At 45.0% G+C, this 20,924-nt stretch overlaps 1 protein-coding gene across 4 annotated transcripts in view; it reads left to right on the top strand.

Annotated features, from left to right (window-relative positions):
- LOC121581849 (dedicator of cytokinesis protein 8) overlaps window positions 1-20,701 on the top strand; it is a 66,574-nt gene extending 45,873 nt beyond the window's left edge. For 3 of the 4 annotated variants that reach the window (XM_041897223.2, XM_041897221.2, XM_041897224.2), the window contains 24 exons: window positions 525-674; window positions 879-992; window positions 1,077-1,232; window positions 1,651-1,787; window positions 1,898-2,061; window positions 2,379-2,530; window positions 3,510-3,695; window positions 3,805-3,931; window positions 4,119-4,203; window positions 4,365-4,461; window positions 4,799-4,933; window positions 5,019-5,171; window positions 13,043-13,201; window positions 13,280-13,380; window positions 14,060-14,252; window positions 14,493-14,636; window positions 14,757-14,888; window positions 15,091-15,225; window positions 15,422-15,508; window positions 15,749-15,985; window positions 16,126-16,269; window positions 17,847-17,953; window positions 19,645-19,812; window positions 20,211-20,701. In XM_041897223.2, the coding sequence (XP_041753157.1) occupies window positions 525-674; window positions 879-992; window positions 1,077-1,232; window positions 1,651-1,787; window positions 1,898-2,061; window positions 2,379-2,530; window positions 3,510-3,695; window positions 3,805-3,931; window positions 4,119-4,203; window positions 4,365-4,461; window positions 4,799-4,933; window positions 5,019-5,171; window positions 13,043-13,201; window positions 13,280-13,380; window positions 14,060-14,252; window positions 14,493-14,636; window positions 14,757-14,888; window positions 15,091-15,225; window positions 15,422-15,508; window positions 15,749-15,985; window positions 16,126-16,269; window positions 17,847-17,953; window positions 19,645-19,812; window positions 20,211-20,262 (3,315 nt within the window). In that variant the 3' untranslated portion in view covers window positions 20,263-20,701. The remainder of the gene's footprint in view (window positions 1-524; window positions 675-878; window positions 993-1,076; window positions 1,233-1,650; window positions 1,788-1,897; window positions 2,062-2,378; window positions 2,531-3,509; window positions 3,696-3,804; window positions 3,932-4,118; window positions 4,204-4,364; window positions 4,462-4,798; window positions 4,934-5,018; window positions 5,172-13,042; window positions 13,202-13,279; window positions 13,381-14,059; window positions 14,253-14,492; window positions 14,637-14,756; window positions 14,889-15,090; window positions 15,226-15,421; window positions 15,509-15,748; window positions 15,986-16,125; window positions 16,270-17,846; window positions 17,954-19,644; window positions 19,813-20,210) is intronic. The other variant, XM_041897222.2, reaches the window with a different exon arrangement.
- Window positions 20,702-20,924: the final 223 nt, after the last annotated feature.

Here is a 20,924-nt window from a genome sequence, read left to right as displayed (position 1 = left end):
CAATTTGTGTCAGCCTCCTTTGTCGTCTTTCATCAATGAACTGATTTCGACCACTGGCCTGCCGTTGGCTGGATGTCCTTTGGGTGGTGGACCATTCTTGATACACACAGAAAACTGTTGAGCGTGAAAATCCCAGCACCGTTGCAGTTCTTGACACACTCAAACCGTTGCGCCTGGCACCTACTACCATACCCCGTTCAAAGGCACTTTAAATATTTTGTCTTGCCCATTCACACTCTGAATGGCACACGTACACAATCTATGTCTCAAATGTCTCAAGGCTTTAAAATATTTATTTAACCTGTCTCCTCCCCTTCATCTACACTGATTTGAAGTGGATTTAACAAGTTACATCAATAAGGGATGATAGCTTTCACCTGGTCATTTTATCATGGAAAGAGCAGGTGTTCCTAATGTTTTGTACACTCAGTGTATTTACTTTAATGGCAAATAAGCTCTAGCATTTTTAGCTTAATGGAGTGGTTTTTGGACTACAATGAAGGAATGTGTGTGTGTGTGTCCAGGTGAAGAGCATGGCCCAGCACGTGTCTCAGCTGGAGAAGCAAGACGTCCCTCGCAGGAGCCGCTTCTCAGACCGCTTCAAAGATGACGTCACCACAATCGTCTCCGTGGTTACTGCTGAGATAGGGACCATCCTGGTCAAACAGAAGAAGGTTAGTAATAGTGTCATTATGAGCCTTTATATACACCAGCACTTTTAATAAACTTACAAACACTTTTTCAGATAATTAATCAATCTATCAAATCATCACTTAATGCCAGTCCTTTTTCTTTTTTTTCTCTAAGTAGACCATTGGCTGTTTTTAACTGAAAATCTAATGTTTTATTTGTTGTTGTGTTGTTGTTGTTGTTGTTAGGAGTTGGAACAGGCAGAGAAGGTGAACATCAGCCTGGCCTTCTTCCTGTATGACCTGCTGTCTCTAATGGACAGAGGCTTTGTCTTCATCCTGGTCAAAAACTACTGCAACCAGGTCACTACCACAATACACTACCCTAATCAGAATAATGCAACCAAGTCACAATAAACTACCCTAATTTATTGTTTTTCCCACCAGATGTCGGCAAAGACCATTTCCATGCCAACCCTGATTAGCATGCGATTGGAGTTCCTGCGTATCCTGTGCAGTCATGAGCACTACCTCAACCTCAGCCTTTACTTCAGTAGCCCCGCCTCCGCACCCACCTCCCCATGCCCATCCATCTCCTCACAGGTCAGTTTGCATGTCAGTCAAAATCGTATTGACCAGTCCCTCACCTGGCTTTGGGATTTTAGGTTATAGCGTAGTATGGTTGAGTAAGGTGGGTTCTCTCTCTCTGGCTTTAAATACTCTTTCTCTACTTTTATATTCCAACCTCTTTCTCTCTTTCTCTCTTTCTCTCTCTCTCTCTCTCTCTCTCTCTCTCTCTCTCTCTCTCTCTCTCTCTCTCTCTCTCTCTCTCTATCTCTTGCTCTCTATCCCCCGTCTCTCTCTCTCTCTCGCTCTCTATCCCCCGTCTCTCGCTCTCTATCCCCCGTCTCGCTCTCTATCCCCCGTCTCTCTCTCTCTCTCCCTCCCCCGTCTCTCTCTCCCTCCCCCGTCTCTCTCTCCCTCCCCCGTCTCTCTCTCTCTCCCCCGTCTCTCTCTGCAGAGCTCCAGTTCGTATAGTTTCCAGGAGCAGAGGATCCTGGGGCTGTTTGAGCTGTCTCAGGAGTTTAAACAGCAGCACTACCTCGCTGGTCTACTGCTGACCGAGCTCAGCGCTGCACTGGACATGGAGTCAGAGGGGTCAGTACACACACCATACAAGAGACACACACACACAACACCTCACTGCCCACTATCTCAGGGGCCAGCCAACTACACACAGACAAACAGAAAAATGTGTGTGTGTGTAGGGGTAAAGTCCAGAGGAAGGCCATCAACGCCACCTACAGTCTGCTGTGTGCCCATGACCTGGACCAGCGCTGTACCCGGCCTGAGGTCCGGGCCAAGGTGGCCACTCTCTACCTCCCCCTGGTGGGCATCATCATCGACTCCATCAACTACCTGGACTTCACAGGTACTGGCCTGGCCACATCCCATATCCACACCTATACCCTACCCATTGGGACTTAATGTAGAGTCTGGCTAAGGAGTTGGTTGATTAGTTTGGAACTGGGTTGATGTGAACTGTGTTTAGAGAGTGTTTGGTGCAGAGCCGTGGCTGAGTGGTAACAATCTTTGCTCTCAACAAATATGTGACTCCCCACCGTAGTCTCCCCTTCCAACTTTCTCCCCTCTCTACCTCTGTATCTCCTTAGTAACTTCTAATCTGTCTAAATAAAACTTGAAAATATATATTTTTTAAAAGTATTTGACCCTTGTGTGTCTCCGTAGTGTCAGAGGCTCGCGGAGGGAAGAACAAGACAGGAGGGTCAGATGAAGACCCCGACAATGTCCCGCCCATTAATCAGTCTATTGCAATGGCAATCGCCGGCAATCCCTTCAACACCTTGGCGAGGAATGCCCTGCCTTCCATGGTGTCTGTGGTAAGGCTATAGGAATGTTGCCATGGTTTCGTATTCCAAGCACATACTGTATGTTTGGGTTCCTCCATCAGACCTGGATTAAGTTTGCTTTTTAAAATGATTTATCAACAATTTCAATTAGAGTAGTAAATTCCTTGTTCTGTAGTTTTGTGACTAGTGGTGATAAAGGTGTGTGTGTGTGTGTGTGTGTGTGTGTGCATGCACACATCCGCAAGGGGGCGGTGGTGTAGCAGGTGTGCTGCTGTGAGGTAGACTGATGAGCTGTAGGAAGCACACACACTCCATCCATTGTGAGATGCCAGCTCTCTTTCTCTCTCTTTCTCTCTCGCTCTCTCGCTCTCTATCTCTCTCTCACACACACACACACATTTTGGGAGATGCTTTATGGGCAGGCATTATCATCATAAGTGAATTGGGCTGTGCTGAGAGACACACACATCCATCAAACGTAGCCACGGCAACCACACAGCCACAGAACACCCTCCCTCTGTCTCTCCTATCATACCTTGTCTGTGCTAGATGGATGTATACAATGCTAACTGTCTATTCTTTTTTTATTTTTTTTTACAGTTTTGATAAGTGTTTAACATATTAAGACATTGAACTCAAGTCGAGGCCCTAAGCCTGCCATCTGAGTAATAGCATCTATGGAATCAGTAGGAGTTGAATGGTTGTCTTCATCAAAGGTCCCAATCTACTCCGTGTAATAGTGTTACTCAATGGTAGACACGGGTCTGTATGGAATATTACTCAACCTCTGAATTAGATGTAGCGCCAGTGGAGAGCCTTGGCAGCGGATAATTGGGAATCCCAATAAAATACAACAACCCATAAACCACACTATACTATGTCTCTGTCCACTCTAACGTATACAGTACGTCTCTGTCTCCCTTCCTCTACCAGTCTGCTAAGGCAGTGGCCAGCCTCTGTGTGTGTGGTATGTTCTATAGTAATATAACTCTGTCGCTCTCCTCTCTAGCAGTCTGGTAAGGCGGTGGCCACCCTGTCAGCAGAGACCAGTCGTAACCTGCTGGTGTGTTTCCTGTGGGTGATGAAGAACGCTGAGAGGAGTCTGATCCAGCGCTGGACTGTAGACATGCCGTCAGCACAGCTCAACAGACTGCTAGAACTACTCACCATTTGTGTTTCCTGCTTTGAGTACAGGGTAAGAATGTCTGCGCCCTGCATGGAGTACATACCTAATTAATGTCTGTAAATAGGATGTATGTGTGTGTGCATGCCTTCACGCATTTGTGTGTGTGTGTTATGTGCAGGGGAAGCGAAGCAGTGATAAGGTGAGCACCCAGGCCTTACAGAAGTCCCAGCAGGCTAAGTTGCAGCTGGAGGACTCCCTACTGAGGGGCATTGGAGCCCGGGGGGAAATGATGCGACGGGCTGGAGGTCAGTACCACCCACCACTCTCTCTGATTGATCAAAAGTAGCTAAATCCACAGTACACGACTTATAAGTATATCTCCTGAAAAGCAGCTCTGAGTAGCTGAAAAGGGAATGATGGGTACTCCTAAGCTGCTTTTTGATTGGACGAGAGTCTGCCTGCCCTTTTATCCCTGACCTTTGACCCTGACAGGAAGTGACCGTGCAGGTCAGAGAGTGAACCTGCGCTGGAGAAAAGACCTGACACAGTGGAGGCAGACCAACGACAAACACGACAAGTGAGTTACACACACACACACACACACACACACACAGAGTACAAATGCAATTCATTCAGACATGAATTACACATCTCTCCTGGTATGGAAGAAGATAGATTGTCAGACAATGCCATTGGAAGAAACTAGTGAAGAGAACCCCCTCTCCTGTTTCCCCTCAGAACCAAAGCAGAGCTGGACCAGGAGGCTCTGATCAGTGGGAATCTGGCTACTGAGTCCAACCTCATCGTCCTGGACCTACTGGAGACCATAGTACAGGTCACAACATCTTTCTTCTTATGTTTTCAATCTACCTCTACTTCTTTCTGCCCTTTTCTGTCTAATCTCTCTCTCTCTTTATCTCTCTCTCTCTCTCTCTTTATCTCTCGCTCTCTCGCTCTCTCTCGCTATGGTCGTGTTTGAGATTGACTGCAGACTGACTGTTCTACAAATCACCTTGCATCCTAAATAACTACTGATTGTTTGTAGATCAGTCTGTCAGCATTTACCAACAATGCATCACGAATTTTGATACTCTCTTGAACACAGCCAACATCATAAGTGTCCTCTCTTGTCCCATTTGGCTGACAGCATTCTCTCTATGTCTTCCATACAGGCTGTTCCATTGGCTGACTGTAAGGACAGTGTAGTGGGTGGCGTGTTGAGGGTGTTGCTACACTGTCTCACCTGCAACCAGAGTACAACCTTCCTGTCTCACTGCTTCAGCACACTGCGAGCACTCGTCGTCAAGGTAGTGTCTATACACAATATCTACTGACGGTATTGTGTGTGAGTGTATGCATGTGCGTGCGCTGATAGTATTGTGTGTATTATAGTTTGGTGACCTGCTGTTTGAAGAGGAAGCCGAGCAGTGTGCAGACCTGTGTCAGAAGGTGCTTCAGCACTGTAGCAGTCCTGTGGATGGAAACAGAAGCCAGGCCTGCGCTACCCTATACCTCATCATGAGATACAGCTTCAGCTCAGCCAACGTGAGTACACACGCACACACAGAATCCGTCTCATCCTTTTTCCTCTAACACCCAGTCGTTTCCATGTCTATTTTGAGCTCAGTGGAGAAAGTTGCTGAATGATGTGTTTCTGAGTACTTAGAAGTGAACAGGGAGATATGTCACTGTCTACCCCTGTGTCCCTGCCTTTCTGTAAGTAATGGCTGTACAAGTGAGAAAAAGGGAGAGGGAGAGAGAGGCACCACACCACCCCAACCAGTTAGCACCCTCCCAAACCAACCAGTTAAGACCCTCCAAACCAACCAGTTAGCACCCTCCCAAACCAACTAGTTAACACCCTCCAAACCAACCAGTTAGCACCCTCCCAAGCCAACCAGTTAGCACCCTCCCAAGCCAACCAGTTAACACCCTCCCATGCCAACCAGTTAACACCCTCCCATGCCAACCAGTTAACACCCTCCCAAACCAACCAGTTAACACCCTCCCAAACCAACCAGTTAACACCCTCCCAAACCAACCATGGCCACAACCCATATAGGTCCCCCCAGGTCAAACCAAGCCTCCTGCCCCTTCCATGCCCCCAACCCCCACAACTTGAAAATCACACATATGCCCAGGCGGAGAGCAACAAGTTAGATCAGACTTAACCCACTCCATGAAAATAATCAAAATAAAACAGAAACATTTTACATTTGACTAGAATTTAAAATAGAAATAATCTCAATAGAGAAAGATGTCCTCCTGTGTGCTACCTATATCCCCCCACTAGAATCCCCATACTTGAATGAAGACAGCTTCTCTATCCTAGAGTGGGAGGTCAACCATTTCCAGGCCCAGGGACATGTACTAGTCTGACCTAAACGCCAGAACTGGACAAGAACCTGACACCCTCAGCACACATGGGGACAAGCACCTACCTGTAGGGGACTGCATTCCCACCCAAATATGCCCCCCTAGACATAACTACGACAAAACAACCAACAAAAATGGGTCACAACTCTTGCAGCTCTGTCGCATGCTGGGTCTGTACATAGTCAGTGGTAGGCTTCGAGGGGAATTGTACGGTAGGTACACCTACAGCTCATCCCTTGGCAGTAGTACTGTAGACTACTTTATTACATTTACATTTTAGTCATTTAGCAGACGCTCTTATCCAGAGCGACTTACAGTTAGTGAGTGCACACATTATTTTTATATTTTTTTCATACTGGCCCCCCGTGGGAAACGAACCCACAACCCTGGCGTTGCAAACGCCATGCTCTACCAACTGAGCTACATCCCTGCCGGCCATTCCCTCCCCTACCCTGGACGACGCTGGGCCAATTGTGCACCGCCCCATGGGTCTCCCGTTCGCGGCCGGCGATGACAGAGCCTGGATTCGAACCAGGATCTCTAGTGGCACAGCTAGCACTGCGATGCAGTGCCTTAGACCACTGCGCCACTCGGGAGACACTTTATCACTGACCTCAACCCAGAGTCTCTCAGAGCGGTCAGTCAGCCAACTAACACCCCTATCAGACCACAGCAAAATCACAATCTACTTGAACAGAGCAATACTCAACCATGAGGTATCGAAGCCAAATAATCTGCATGCTTTTATGAAATGCTATAGATGGAAGCAGGGTAGTGTAGAAACCTACCAAAAAACGATTGGCCAACAACAAATCCAATCCCTCCTAGACAACTTCCTGGACAAAATGTTTCCCTGCAATAGTGAAAGTGTAAACTTAGCAGTAGGAAGCCTGAACAGTATATGTGACCGACCACCTCGATTCGGTCTTATGTAGCAACATTTGAAATTGTGTTTTTTACATTGAATGAAAGTAGAAACTCAGAGCTAGAAAATGTTATATCATACACTGCAGTTGAGGAAAAATGGGAAAGTAATTCTGCTTTGAAAGTCGATAAACTTGTAACCCCACTTTTGAAAAATGGCCCTTGAATGTTTTGGTACACCTACTGGAGATCTCTTCTTTGTCTACACCCCATTCAGCATCGTTCACATCCTCTTAAGCCTTAGCCCCACCCATCTCTTTAAGGATTCACATGTGAGTCCATGTGCTAAACAGAGTGAGTAGTTTAGTAAACAACCAAAGATTTCTAGACTAAAAGTGGTAAAAGTAGTAGCCTACAATAAGGAAAAACTCCAGGTAAAAATACACTTTATCTAGTCCTTAGCCTAATCTGACTTTGGTGCAGGTCATGTTGTTCTTCCCATTACTGTCTCTGGTAAACACACACTATATCAAATCAAGTATACGTTTAGGAAGTATAAGTCATGTGAAGGAAATGCTATAACCACCCCCCAGCCACATCTAGCTAAGTGGATGGGTCACTATTGTCTAGACATGTACACATGTTCATGAAATACAATAGATGGTGGTAATCACCCCTAGACATACCTGGCTAACTTTATGGGTCATGTAATCATCTGGCGAAGTGGTGTCTTTTGTTTAGACATGTAGCTAGCTAGCTAAACAATGAACCGGCATAATTCCAACTCATAATACTACCAACACAAACATTGTCATAGCTGTTGTATGAATCTGCAGGTAGCTAAAGAGCTAACCAACTAGGTTCAATGTTAGGTAGCTAACATTGGGCTATAATTTGCAATGCAAATAGATCCTGATTAGAATAATATTACTACACAGATCATACATGTAACGTTAGCTAGCGAGCCAGCAAGCTAACGTTAGCTAGCTATTTGAAACTTATAATATCAGAAAATGTAGCTAGACTCTTACCCATTTAACTCTGTTTAGTTTGTAGCTACATCTTGTTTGGCCAGTGTTGTCAAGTCACTCCGGTTCACACTGACCGAGGCGTGTGCAGAAAGTAGCCTATCACTTTTTCCAACTGATCTGTCGATAGTGCCTGCTAAATTCAGGGAATCAATGTTGTTCAGAAAATTAGCAAAACTTTTGTAGTTCTCGATGGCTAACGTTATATCTTTAAAAAACAGCACGGTAGAAAGGACTATCAACACATACTGAGCAGCTCACGTTATAGACAGAAGCATGCTACATGGCAGACCAATCCAAACTCATCTCTCGGCATGTCCAGCCCATCCATTATCTCAGCCAATCATGGCTAGCGGGAAGGTTCCTTTCTTTTTTCGTGGCTAAACCAACTATGCTCGTAATTTTAACAATTTTATTCGGATTTATGGACAGAATACAAGTTTGTTATTAAAGCACATGAAAGTTCACATGTTCCTGAAGGCATTTCTGCAAAACAACACATTTTGATCAAAAGTAAATGTTTACGTTCAAATGCCTCTCCTGTGAAGTAGTGACATGCGACATACGCCTAGTTTCCTGAAACGAGTCACATATTTGACCTATCAGCTAACATATCACATTTTAAAAAATCAAGGAGAAAAACTAACAACAATGAGAAATGGATTGATAAAGAATGCAAAAACCTAATAAGGAAATTGAGAAATCTATCCAACCAAAAAAACAGAACCAGAAAACCAGAACCTACACCTTCACTATGGTGTAACACTAAAACAGTACAGAAATACACTAAGAAAAAATAAGAAACAGCATGTCAGAAAACTTCTCAATGTGATTGAAGAGTCCATAGAATCTAACCACTTCTGGGAAAATTGGAACACACTAAACAAACAACATGAAGCACTATCTATCCAAAATGGAGATGTATGGATAAACTACTTATCTACCCTTTTTGGCCATATAACAAAGAAATAAGAGCAAACACATATACATGATCACTTGCAAAACTTAGAATCAGATATTAAAGACTACCGGAACCCACTGGATTCTCCAATTACATTGGATGAGCTACAGGACAAAATACAATCCCTCCAACCCCAAAAGGCCTGTAGTGTTGATGGTATACTAAATGAAATGATAAAATATACAGACCACAAATTCAAAATGGCTATTCTTCAACTCTTCAACATTATCCTCAGCTCTAGCATATTCCCCAATATTTGGAACCAAGGTCTGATCATCACAATCCACAAAAGTGGAGACAAATTTGACCCCAATAATTACTGTGGAATCTGCGTCAACAGTAACCTTAGAAAAATCCTCTGCAGTATCATCAACAGCAGACTTCAACATCTCCTCAGTGAAAACAATGTCCTGAGCAAATGTAAAATGGGCTTAGTACCAACATATCGTACGACAGACCATGTATACACCCTGTACACCCTAATTGACAAACAAAACAAAAGCAGTCTTCTCATGCTTTTTTTATTTAAAAAAAGGAAAGCATTGTTGGGGGGAAAACATACAATATTATGAAATCGAAGTACACAAACAACAAGTTTGCAGTTAAAATTGGCAATAAACACACAGATTTCTTTCCTCAGAGGAGTGGGGTGAGACAGGGACGCAGCTTGAGCCCCACCCTCTTCAACGTGTATATCAATTAATTGGCGAGAGCACTAGAACAATCTGCAGCACCCGGCCTCACCCTACTACACTCTGAAGTCAAATGTTTACTGTTTGCAGATGATCTGTTGCTTCTGTCCCCAACCAAGGAGGGCCTACAGCAGCACCTAGATCTTCTGCACAGATTCTGTCAGACTTGGCCATGATGCTAAATCTCAGTACAACAAAAATAATGGTGTTCCAAAACAGGTCCAGTTGCCAGGACAACAAATGCAAATTCTATGCCATCAAAAGGAACATAAAACTTGACGTCCCAATTAGGATCTAGCTAAAAGTACTTAAATCAGTTATAGAACTGATTGTCCTTCATGGTTGTGAGGTCTGGGGTCCACTCACCAACCAATAATTCATAAAATGGACAAACACCCAATTGAGACTCTGCATGCAGAATTCTGCTAAAATATCCTTTATGTACCATGCAAAACCCCAAATAATGCATGCAGAGCAGAATTAGGACTAGTCCTGCTAATCAAATTCCAAAAAAGAGCTGTTAAATTCTACACCCACCTAAAAGGAAGCGATGCCCATTCCTGACACTGCAAAGCTCTCACCTACAGAGAGATGATTGTAGAGAAGAGTCCCCTCAGCCAGCTGGTTTTGGGGCTCTGTTCACAAACACAGACCCCACAGAGCCCCAGGACAGCAACACAATTAGACCCAATCAAATTATGAGAAAACAGAAAGATAACTATTTGACACTGAAAAGAATCAACCAAAAAACAAGCAAACTGGAATGCTATCTGGACCTAAACAGAAAATACACAGTAGCAGAATGCCTGACCACTGTGACAGACCTAAAATTAAGAAAATTCTTGACTATGTACAGACTCAGTGAGCATAGCCTTGCTATTGAGAGAGGCCGCCATCGGCAGACCTGGCTCTCGAGAGAAGAAAGTCTATGTGCCCACTGCCCACAAAATGAGGTGAAAACTGGGCTGCACTTCCTTACCTCCTGCCAAAGGTATGACCATATTAGACACACATATTTCCCATAGATCACACTGACCCACAAAGAATTTGAAAACAAATCAAACACCGATTAACTCCCATATCTGTTAGACGAAATACAGCAATGTGCAATCACAGCAGCGAGATTTGTGACCCGTTGCCATGAAAACAGGGCAACCAGTGGAGCACAGATAACATTGTAAATACAACCAATATTTATCTGTTATGTTATTTAGCTGATAACGTACTTTATACTTATGAAACCTTTATAAGTGCAGTGTTTACTGTAACAGTAATATTCTGTTGTCTTTTGTTTATTGTTTGTGTTTACTGTAACAGTAATATTCTGTTGTCTTTTGTTTATTGTTTGTGTTTACTGTAACAGTAATATTCTGTTGTCTTTTGTTTATTGTTTGAGTTTACTGTAACAGTAATATTCTGTTGTCTTTTGTTTATTGTTTGTGTTTACTGTAACAGTAATATTCTGTTGTCTTTTGTTTATTGTTTGTGTTTACTGTAACAGTAATATTCTGTTGTCTTTTGTTTATTGTTTGTGTTTACTGTAACAGTAATATTCTGTTGTCTTTTGTTTCTTCTCACTTTTGTAGATTATTTTTATTTCAGTTGCTTTGGCAATGTAAACATGTTTCCCATAGAGAGAGTGCGGGAGGGAGAGAGGGAGGGATAGAGATGTAGATATAGAGGGGTAGGGCGGGAGAGGGGTAGGGAGGGAGGGCAGGAAAGAGAGAGAGAGGGAGGGCAGGAAAGAGAGAGAGAGAGGGAGGGCTGGAAAGAGAGAGAGAGGGAGGGCTGGAAAGAGAGAGAGAGGGAGGGCAGGAAAGAGAGAGCGAGGGAGGGCAGGAAAGAGAGAGCGAGGGAGGGCAGGAAAGAGAGAGAGAGGGAGGGCAGGAGAGAGGGAGGTAGGTAGGGAGGGAGGACAGGAGAGTGGGAGGGAGAGAGGGACGGAGGACAGGAAAGAGAGAGCAGGAGAGAGGGAGGTAGGTAGGGAGGGAGGACAGGAGAGTGGGAGGGAGGGAGGGAGGGAGGGAGGGCAGGAAAGAGAGAGAGAGGGAGGGCAGGAAAGAGAGAGAGAGGGAGGGCAGGAGAGAGGGCGGGGGGAGAGAGAGAGGGAGGGCAGGAGAGAGGGAGGGCGGGAGAGTGGGAGGGAGGGAGGCGGGAGGGTGGGAGGGAGGGCGGGAGAGTGGGAGGGAGGGAGGGAGGGTGGGAGGGAGGGCGGGAGAGATGGGGGAGGGAGGGAGGGCGGGGGAGATGGGGAGGGAGGGCGGGGGGTGGGGAGGGAGGGCGGGAGGTAGGGCAGGAGAGAGGGAGAGAGGGCAGGAGAGAGGGATGGAGGGGAGGGCGGGAGAGAGGGTGAGATTTGCACAAAAAAGCGCTTCCAACGCCATTTCGCACATCATTAATTTTACAGACCAAAAAAGACTATCATCTTGTCTAGGGTATTTTGAACGTTTACTGACAGATTTGCTGTTTCCATCAGGCCTGTCTTGACATTTTTTTTATCCGGCATAAAAAGGTTGGATGGAAACCTGGTTTTAGGGAAGAGAAAGGGAGAAAGAACACACAACGGATCAGGCCTGGCGCCACGCTCGGTTTAACAGAATGGGGCCGTAGAGATGATCCATAGGTGATTATGTCTCAGCTAATGGGAGATAATTTCCTGCTTTGCTGCTGATGGCAGAGATGGATGGGGTTATACACACACACAAAACCATGTCAGCACTAAGCCCTCCGTTACCTGGAGGACAGTGAGTGAGTGAGAGAGTGAGTGAGAGAGTGAGAATTATTGAATATTGACAACCCTAGAGTCTACTTTATTAGCCAATACACGACTGAGCAATGTCATATATCGTTCTTTAATATATGCTTTTTATAGTTAGTGTTTTATGAATACAGCCAGCCTGTGTTAGTGTCCCTCCACTCCAAGCCCAGATTATGAGTATGGGCCTCCTCCCTGTCAAATCCCCCTCTACAGACATGAACACAGAGGGAGACTGGACAGGTCCCTCTCTGTCTACAGAGATGAACACAGAGGGCCACAGGACAGGTCCCTCTCTGTCTACAGAGATGAACACAGAGGGCCACAGGACAGGTCCCTCTCTGTCTACAGAGATGAACACAGAGGGAGACAGGACAGGTCCCTCTCTGTCTACAGAGATGAACACAGAGGGAGACAGGACTGGTCCCTCTCTGTCTACAGCAGCACTAGTTTGGACACGAGGCTTGAGCTGTGTCCCAAATGTCACCCTATTCCCTATATGGTGCACGTCTTTTGACCAGGGCCCATAGTAGTGCACTATATATGGAATAGGGTCTCTATATAGTGCACTAATGTTGACCAGAGCCCTATGGGACCTTTTTAAAAAGTACTGCACTATGTATGTATTGGGGTGCTATTTGGGACGCAGGTTATGTCCCACCTAACCCCAGTTACTCAAGCCCCTGTCTCTCTCTTTGTCTCTGTCTCTGTCTCTGTCTCTGTCTCTGTGTGATGTATAGAACTTCTCCCGGGTGAAGATGCAGGTGACCATGTCTCTAGCCTCTCTGGTGGGGAAGTCCGAGGACTTCCATGAGGAGTACCTCCGCAGGTCCCTACGCACCATACTGGCCTATGCAGAGGAGGACACAGAGATGCAGAACACACCACTGCCCTCGCAGGTAACACACACGCATGCACGCATTCACGCTCGCACGACACATGTTGATATTAACCCTAGTTTGATTGTGTGTGTGTAGGTGGATGAGCTGCTGAGGAACTTAAACAGTATCCTGTCAGACACGGTGAAGATGAGAGAGTTCCAGGAAGACCCAGAGATGCTCATGGACCTCATGTACAGGTACACACACAACCACTCACTCACTCCTTCACTCCTGCTGTAGGGCTCTGTGTGTGTTTTTCTCCTCGTTCCTATTTATTTCTTTGTGGTTTGGTTGTTTCTCCTCTGTTTATTTCTCACTATGGAAACCATGTGGTAGCAGTTTGGTACAGAGATCTGGTTTTGTATATTCATACAGAGTTTGTGTTTGTGTGGGAGTGAATGCAGACTCTCTCAGTGCATGTGTCATCTGCTTACATTCTGCATGTCTACAGTTACACTCTTGGTTTTCATTCTGCATAAGCCATGCATCTGTAAAAGGTCATTAATTATTGAATTTACATTAGGCTACCTAAAACTGACCCCCAGCCCTCCTCACATGCCCCCCTCACCCAAACCATTCCCTCACTTCACTCACTGAAAGATGTAAGCTATAAGGTCATCCCAGCCTAACAGGATGCAAGGAGAATCAATTATCATAGCTGATTACAGGGACCGTATACACAAAGTATCTAATCTAGGATCAGGTCCCCCCGTCCATTCATTATAATCTAAAAGGGAAAACTGATCCTAGATCAGCACTTCTTCTCTGAGAAGTTTTATGAATACAGGCCCAGATTACATGAGTACTTAAGAGCTTGAGGACTGGGGTTGGTTTGAAATTCAGCATCACTCCCCCTCTCCCTCCTTCTGTCTCCAGGATAGCGAAGGGTTACCAGACATCTCCTGACCTGAGATTGACCTGGCTGCAGAACATGGCGGAAAAACACAAGAACAGGAAGTGTTTTACAGAGTCTGCCATGTGTCTGGTCCACGCTGCAGCCCTGGTGGCTGAATACCTCAGCATGCTGGAGGACCACAAATACCTACCTGTGGGCAGTGTCACCTTTCAGGTGGGTATCTAGACTGTACGCACACACAGACACACACTACTGATTATGGTCTGTTGACTGTTGCCATAAGGGGGCGCTGTATACTCAAAACGTAATGCTTCCTTGTTTGGCTGCTGTCTTGGTTAATCACTTCGTGACAAATATTTTTTTGTGAAAAAACAAAGCTATCAGTAATACTTGATTGATTGAGTCCCTTTTGTAACATGCTGGATGAGTCTGATTGGTTGGTTGCTTCTATAGAACATCTCTCCCAACGTGCTGGAGGAGTCAGCGGTGTCAGATGACATCCTGTCCCCAGATGAGGATGGGGTCTGTTCAGGACGATACTTCACCACCAGCGGTCTGGTGGGCCTACTGGAGCAGGCTGCAGAACTCTTCAGCAACGTAAAACACACAAACAGACAAACAAACAAACAAAAGCGGATCCTAAATAATGGTATTGCTGCACTCCCATAAAGACACTGAACAATGGTGATAATAGTGTGTTGTTGCTGTGTTTTTCAGGGTGGTCTGTATGAGACGGTGAATGAGGTGTATAAGATCATTATGCCTGTTCTGGAGGCTCACAGAGATTTCCGTGAGCTGACCTCCACTCACGAGAAACTCCAGAGAGCCTTTGACAACATCATTCAGAAGGTACAGACAGACAGCAGCATGGACTACTGTATATGAAGGGATTACAGTCACAATACATATGAAGTACTACAATTATAGTGAAATGACTTAAGATTACCATTACAAATCGATGTGCTGTATTTGGAGGAAAGCTGTCTACCTATTTCCTTCACTTGGATGTGAATGATTCAGAGTCGCTTTCACATGTTTGTCGTCGTCCCAGGGCCATAAGAGGATGTTTGGGACGTATTTCCGGGTGGGTTTTTATGGGGCCAAGTTTGGAGACCTGGACGAACAGGAGTTTGTTTACAAGGAGCCAGCGATCACCCACCTGCCAGAGATATCCCACAGACTGGAGGTAACTGTGAGAAAGCGTGTGTGTGTTGGTGCGTGCAGGTGTGCATGCTTTTACTGTATGGATATGAATACTGTATTGATTCATATGAGTACTATATCAATTCATATGAATACTGTATCTATTCATATGAATACTGCATCTGTTCATATGAATACTGCATCTGTTCATATGAGTACTGTATCTATTGGTGTTGTAGAACTTCTACAGTCAGTGTTTTGGAGATGCCCTGGAGATGATCAAAGACTCCAAAGACATAGACAGGAGCAAACTGGATGCTAACAAGGTATAGTATATGACAGTACACCACCAAATCATCCTGTGTTCCTGCTGTGTCCCTTTTCAATACCTTTTGACTTGCATGTGTCGAATTATTGAGAGGAACCTTCACCAACAACTAGATGCATCTCTACTTTTATCCCCTCTCTCTCTCTTTTTCTTTTTCTTTCTCTCTCTGCCCCTCCCTCCCTCTCTTCTCTCTCTCCGCCTCTCGCTCTCTCGCTTGTGCTCTCCCTCCCTCCCCCAGGCCTACATACAGATCACCTACGTGGAGCCCTTCTTTGATGACTATGAGATGAAAGACCGCCTGACCAACTTTGAGAAAAACTTCAACTTGCGTCGCTTCATGTACACCACGCCCTTCACAAAGGCGGGGCGGCCGCGTGGTGAGCTCAACGAGCAGTACAAGAGGAAGACTATCCTCACCACCATGCACACCTTCCCCTACATCAAGACACGCATCAATGTCATCCAGAAAGAAGAGGTATGCTGTTAGAACAAAGCCTATTTAGACACAGATTTTAGCCAATTAGACTGTGATTTTTTTATCTTTCCAAATCTAACTTGTACCTTCCCCTTTCACTCTCTTCACCTCTCCTTCCTTCTCATCCTCCCATCCCCAAGTTTGACCTGACTCCCATTGAGGTGGCCATCGAGGACATGCAGAAGAAGACCAGGGAGTTAGCGGTAGCCACACACAGGGAGCAGCCCGATGCTAAGATGCTCCAGATGCTTCTACAGGGCTCTGTGGGAGCCACTGTCAACCAGGTACCTCCAGCCACCTGTCCTGGCCCCAATAAATGAGATGTTTTCTGCCTCTCTCTTTTCTTTCTCTCCCTGTCACATTGGTGAAAAAGCAGACATTATCCCTCTCTCGTTCTCTCTCTCCCCCCCACTGGCATTTTAACATTAACATTACTGAATTGAAAGTTACTCATTGACTCCACACATCAAATGAAGAGGAAAAACAAGTGTGAAAAGCCAACTGAAGTGATTGCATAGTGTATCTCGTAGGTATGAGTTGTATTCTCCTGAATCCTCCTCACTAACCTCGAAGGAAACATCCAATCTAGTAAGTAAGTAACGTGATGATAAAGAACATGACACATTAAAGAGTCCAGTTTAACCATAACATCGTCTGTACAGTGCCTCGGTTGATTCTGTTAAAACCTTCATTCACAACCTCTCCTTTCATGTCTGCGCTAAACACTGAAACCCTTTGATCTGATGGCTTACAGCTCCCGTCAAACGTTGGCTAAACGCTAATGTAATGATATAGTTACACCAGGCCCCAACTCTCTTTTGTATAGTCTAATCTGACAGCAAGCCCTGCTTTCACCTGCTGTCTGTATACACAACCTTAATGTTCACGCTGTCCATAAACAAATACAGCCCGGGGCCAAATTTCTTTTATTTAACTAGGCAAGTCAGTTAAGAACAAATTCGGCCTACGAAATGACGGCCTACGAAAAAGTCCTCCTGCGGGGACGGGGTCTGGGATTAAAAATAAAAATATAGGATAAAACACACATCTCGACCAGAGAGACACCACAACACTATATAAAGAGAGACCTAAGACAACAACATAGCATGGCAGCAACACATGACAACACAGCATGGTAGTAACACCACATGAAAACAACATGGTAGCAACACAACATGGCAGCAGCACAACATGGTAGCAGCACAAAACATGGTACAAACATGATTGGGCACAGACAACAGCACAAAGGCAAGAAAGTAGAAACCACAATACATCACGCGAAGCCAGTCAGTTGAGAGGCATGGCTCCCCTCTGTCTGTCTGTCCGTCCGTCTGTCCGTCCGTATGTCTCTCCAGGCCCTAGCCTAGCACACGTTTAGAATGCTCATCGGGGTTCCTTTGCCATGCCTGGCCATGTGAGCGTGCTGTGGTTTCATGATAAATATAAGTTAGGATAACAAGATCCCAGAGAGGGAATGAATGGGAGCCAAATGTCTACTTGTAGGCAGGGTTAGTGGTGACATTATCAAAACAGCGATCAGGCTAATCAGGGTCTCTTTCATCTGATCTCTTCCTTATGTCCTGGCTGAACATTGTGGCCTTTGGACACATTGGCTGCGTATCATATGGCACCATATTCCATATGTAATGGGCTCAGGTCAGAAGAAGTCCACTATCTAAGGAATATGGGGCCATTTGGGACGCAGTCATTATTAAGCATTCAGTTAGGAAGTCGTTTCCTCTACTGAAAGTGAGGCATTCACATGCACACACTCTCTTTCTTCCTTTCTTATACCGTCTCTGTCTCTCTGTCTCTCTGTCTCTGTCTCTCTGTCTCTGTCTCTGTCTCTGTGTGTGTGTAGGGACCGTTGGAGGTAGCCCAGGTCTTTCTGAATGAGATCCCAGCGGACCCCAAGCTCTTCCGTCACCACAACAAACTGCGCCTGTGTTTCAAAGAGTTCATCATGAGGTGAGAGCCAACCCAAACACCACTGTGCAACTGCATGGCACGCCAACCAGCCAGTGATGAGAAACACATCAAACTTACACTTTGTGCTCTCACTTTTAATCTTGCTCTGACTCTTGCTTTGGGTGCAGTTCGATTCTCAAATATTTTCTCCAAAGTGTAAACTCTTTTTCAGTGCCGGCAATAGTACAATATGTGGTGAAATATACATTTCTGGTATTAATGGTTTTAAATTGTTTTAGTGGTGGCTTGAAGTACGGACACTCTATAAAATAGTACTGTCGCATGGTGGAAATGGAAAAGCAAGTGAATGACAGTAAAACCAGCTATGTATGCACCCACAGCATCTGTCTTGTTAATGTGTTATTACTGGAATACATTCCTAGGTGATGCTGAAGGAAGCTAGATGTGATTTAATACAACACAACAGGACAGGCATATTAACTTGTTTTCCCTTTAATATCACTCAGCTGCATGGAACAGAAAAGCTTTATTGTTCCCTGGGGAGTTAGTTTCATTTTAGTTTGAATATTTTAAACATAATTTAAACCAACCGTCTAAACGGATGAGGCAGGGAATGTGGTGATTTGGTCCAGGGTGTGTGTCTGTGTGCGAGTGTGTATGTGTCACGCGTATTGTTTGCCTCCGAAAGGTGGCTTTAATTTTGGAACCCTCATGTCACATTCCAACTACCTTGATTGCTGCAAGCAGGCCGGCAAAAATATTTACCGTAATTTCAGAAAGGTTTATTTTCTTCCATAATCCATGCAAGTTTGCACGAGCTCATTATATTCCAAGAACCACTTCTCAAGCTGCTATTTGGGCTGGAAGGGCGATGGCTAGCTAGTAGCTACACATCAGCTGATTGGAGTTTTTTTGGGGGGTAAGTGAAATGCTTTTTTCCCCCTACCCCCCTTTTTTCCAGCAGTCCCTATGCATTTACTGTATACTGTTAGATTACATTTTCCATATTACTTGCATTTAAAGGAGAGAGATAAGTGCAAACATGTGTTTTTTAAGCAACCTCATCTTTCCATTTCCCTCTGCCTCGTTTGTTTGCCATCCATTATGCATGTTGTAATTGTGACTGCGGGCAGACCGGACCCCGTACTGTACCTGTCCTCTGAAATGAGGTTCAACCCCAGGGTACTTTGTTTGGTCATGGATCACTATACTCCCTGCCACTCTCAGCACAGTACTACAAGAGACACTTCCCTTCCTTGAGCATTGCTGTACTAAAAAAGGAGGCAAGGCTCAGAGAAAGAGCAAAAATCTAATACAGGGGGACACACAGGAGTTGTTTAACAAGGTGAAACAATTATTAAATGTCATTGTGAACTGATTTGGGGAGAAATCCATGTCGGTCACATAGTTCAGGAAATGAACTGAAATCCATGAAAAGAAAAGAAGGAAATGAAATGAATTAACACTGGATGCATGAACATCCTCATGAAGATGAATGAAAAGTAATCAGGTCAGTGGTGAGTGATGAAGGTGAGGAGAGGAAGTCGTTGAAGACTATTGAGACACAACCCACAGTATTGATATATCCCAAATGGTACCTTATTCCCTACAGTGTATATAGTACACTACAGCCCTATGGACCCTGGTCAAAAGTAGTGCACTACTGGATATAGGGAATAAGGTTCCATTTGGGACACATCCTATGTTTTCTACCCCCTGTTCCTCTGTAGGTGTGGCGAGGCTGTGGAGAAGAACAAGCACCTGATCACGTTGGACCAGAAGGAGTACCAGCAGGAGCTGAAGAAGAATTACAACCGTCTGAGAGAGAACCTGCGGCCCATGCTGGAGAGGAAGATACCCGAGCTCTACAAACCCATCAAACCACGCCTGGAGAACAGGTAACGCATCATCAAAGTGCGCAATGCAGGGTTGAGTCCAGTAGGGACCAAATGTGAGGGGAAATGTTTGGAAATGGAGGAGGTTTGGGTTACGTCCCAAATGGCACCCCATTCCCTATACCATTATGGCCCCTGGTCAAAAGTAGTGCCCTATATAGGGAAAATGGTTCCATTTGGAACACCACTGATACCTGAATATGTTTCATAAGAAAGCTAATTTTAGTTTCATGTTAATCCTATCAACAGTCCTGCTTGCTTAGGTCGTCTGAAAGAATCTGACAGCTGCTGTGTTGTATTTTCATATTGCCTATGCCACCATGGAAATCTAATTGAACAGTTTCCTCCTCTCCTCCTCTCTCTCCCCCTCCTCCTCTCCCTCTCTGCTGTACCCTCCAAAGGGATTCCATCAAACGGCTCAGTTTCCGCAGAGCACCGGAGGAAAACTCCTGAGACGGCCAGACAGATTATATATCTGAAGGAATGCTCCAGAGGCCAGAGAAGAAAGGATGCTGTAAAAATAGAAAAGGTGGCTTAGAGGGAGAGCAGAAGGGAGCTAGTGGTCCTCATTCACCATGGAAGAGCAGTACACACGATTACACAACGGAGGACTTACAATAATATCTGAATCAATAACACAGCATTGCTAGTTCTCTTGAGTTCTATGATTACTGCGAGTCCTAATGATGCTGCAAACTGCTGTGGGTTTGAGAAATAAAAGTACAAGTCACACATTAAAGGGATACTTCAGGATTTTGGCAATGAAGCACTTTATCTACTTCCCCAGAGTCAGATGAACTTGTGCGTTTGCGCAATTGCCAACTAGCGGTAGCGCAATGACTGGAAGTCTATGGTAACCTTTGGCATGCTAGTAGATACCATAGACCTCCAGTAATTGCGCTAATGCTAGTTAGAATTGGCTCGCAAAACTACCTCCAGCTTACTTCATATTGGATGCAGAGACATAAAAATTGTGATATCTATGAGTTCATCTAACTCTGGGGCTTCATTGCCAAAATTTGGAAGTATCCCTTTAAGGTCCTTGCAGGCCCAGGGAAATGTGTGTGTGTGTGTGTGTGTGTGTGTGTGTGTGTGTGTGTGTGTGTGTGTGTGTG

The sequence above is a fragment of the Coregonus clupeaformis genome, chromosome 18 (genome assembly GCF_020615455.1).
Source record: "Coregonus clupeaformis isolate EN_2021a chromosome 18, ASM2061545v1, whole genome shotgun sequence".
Taxonomy (NCBI): Eukaryota; Metazoa; Chordata; class Actinopteri; order Salmoniformes; family Salmonidae; genus Coregonus; species Coregonus clupeaformis.
Note: the sequence above shows the minus strand (reverse complement) of the source record. Positions and strands in the feature narration are given on the sequence as shown.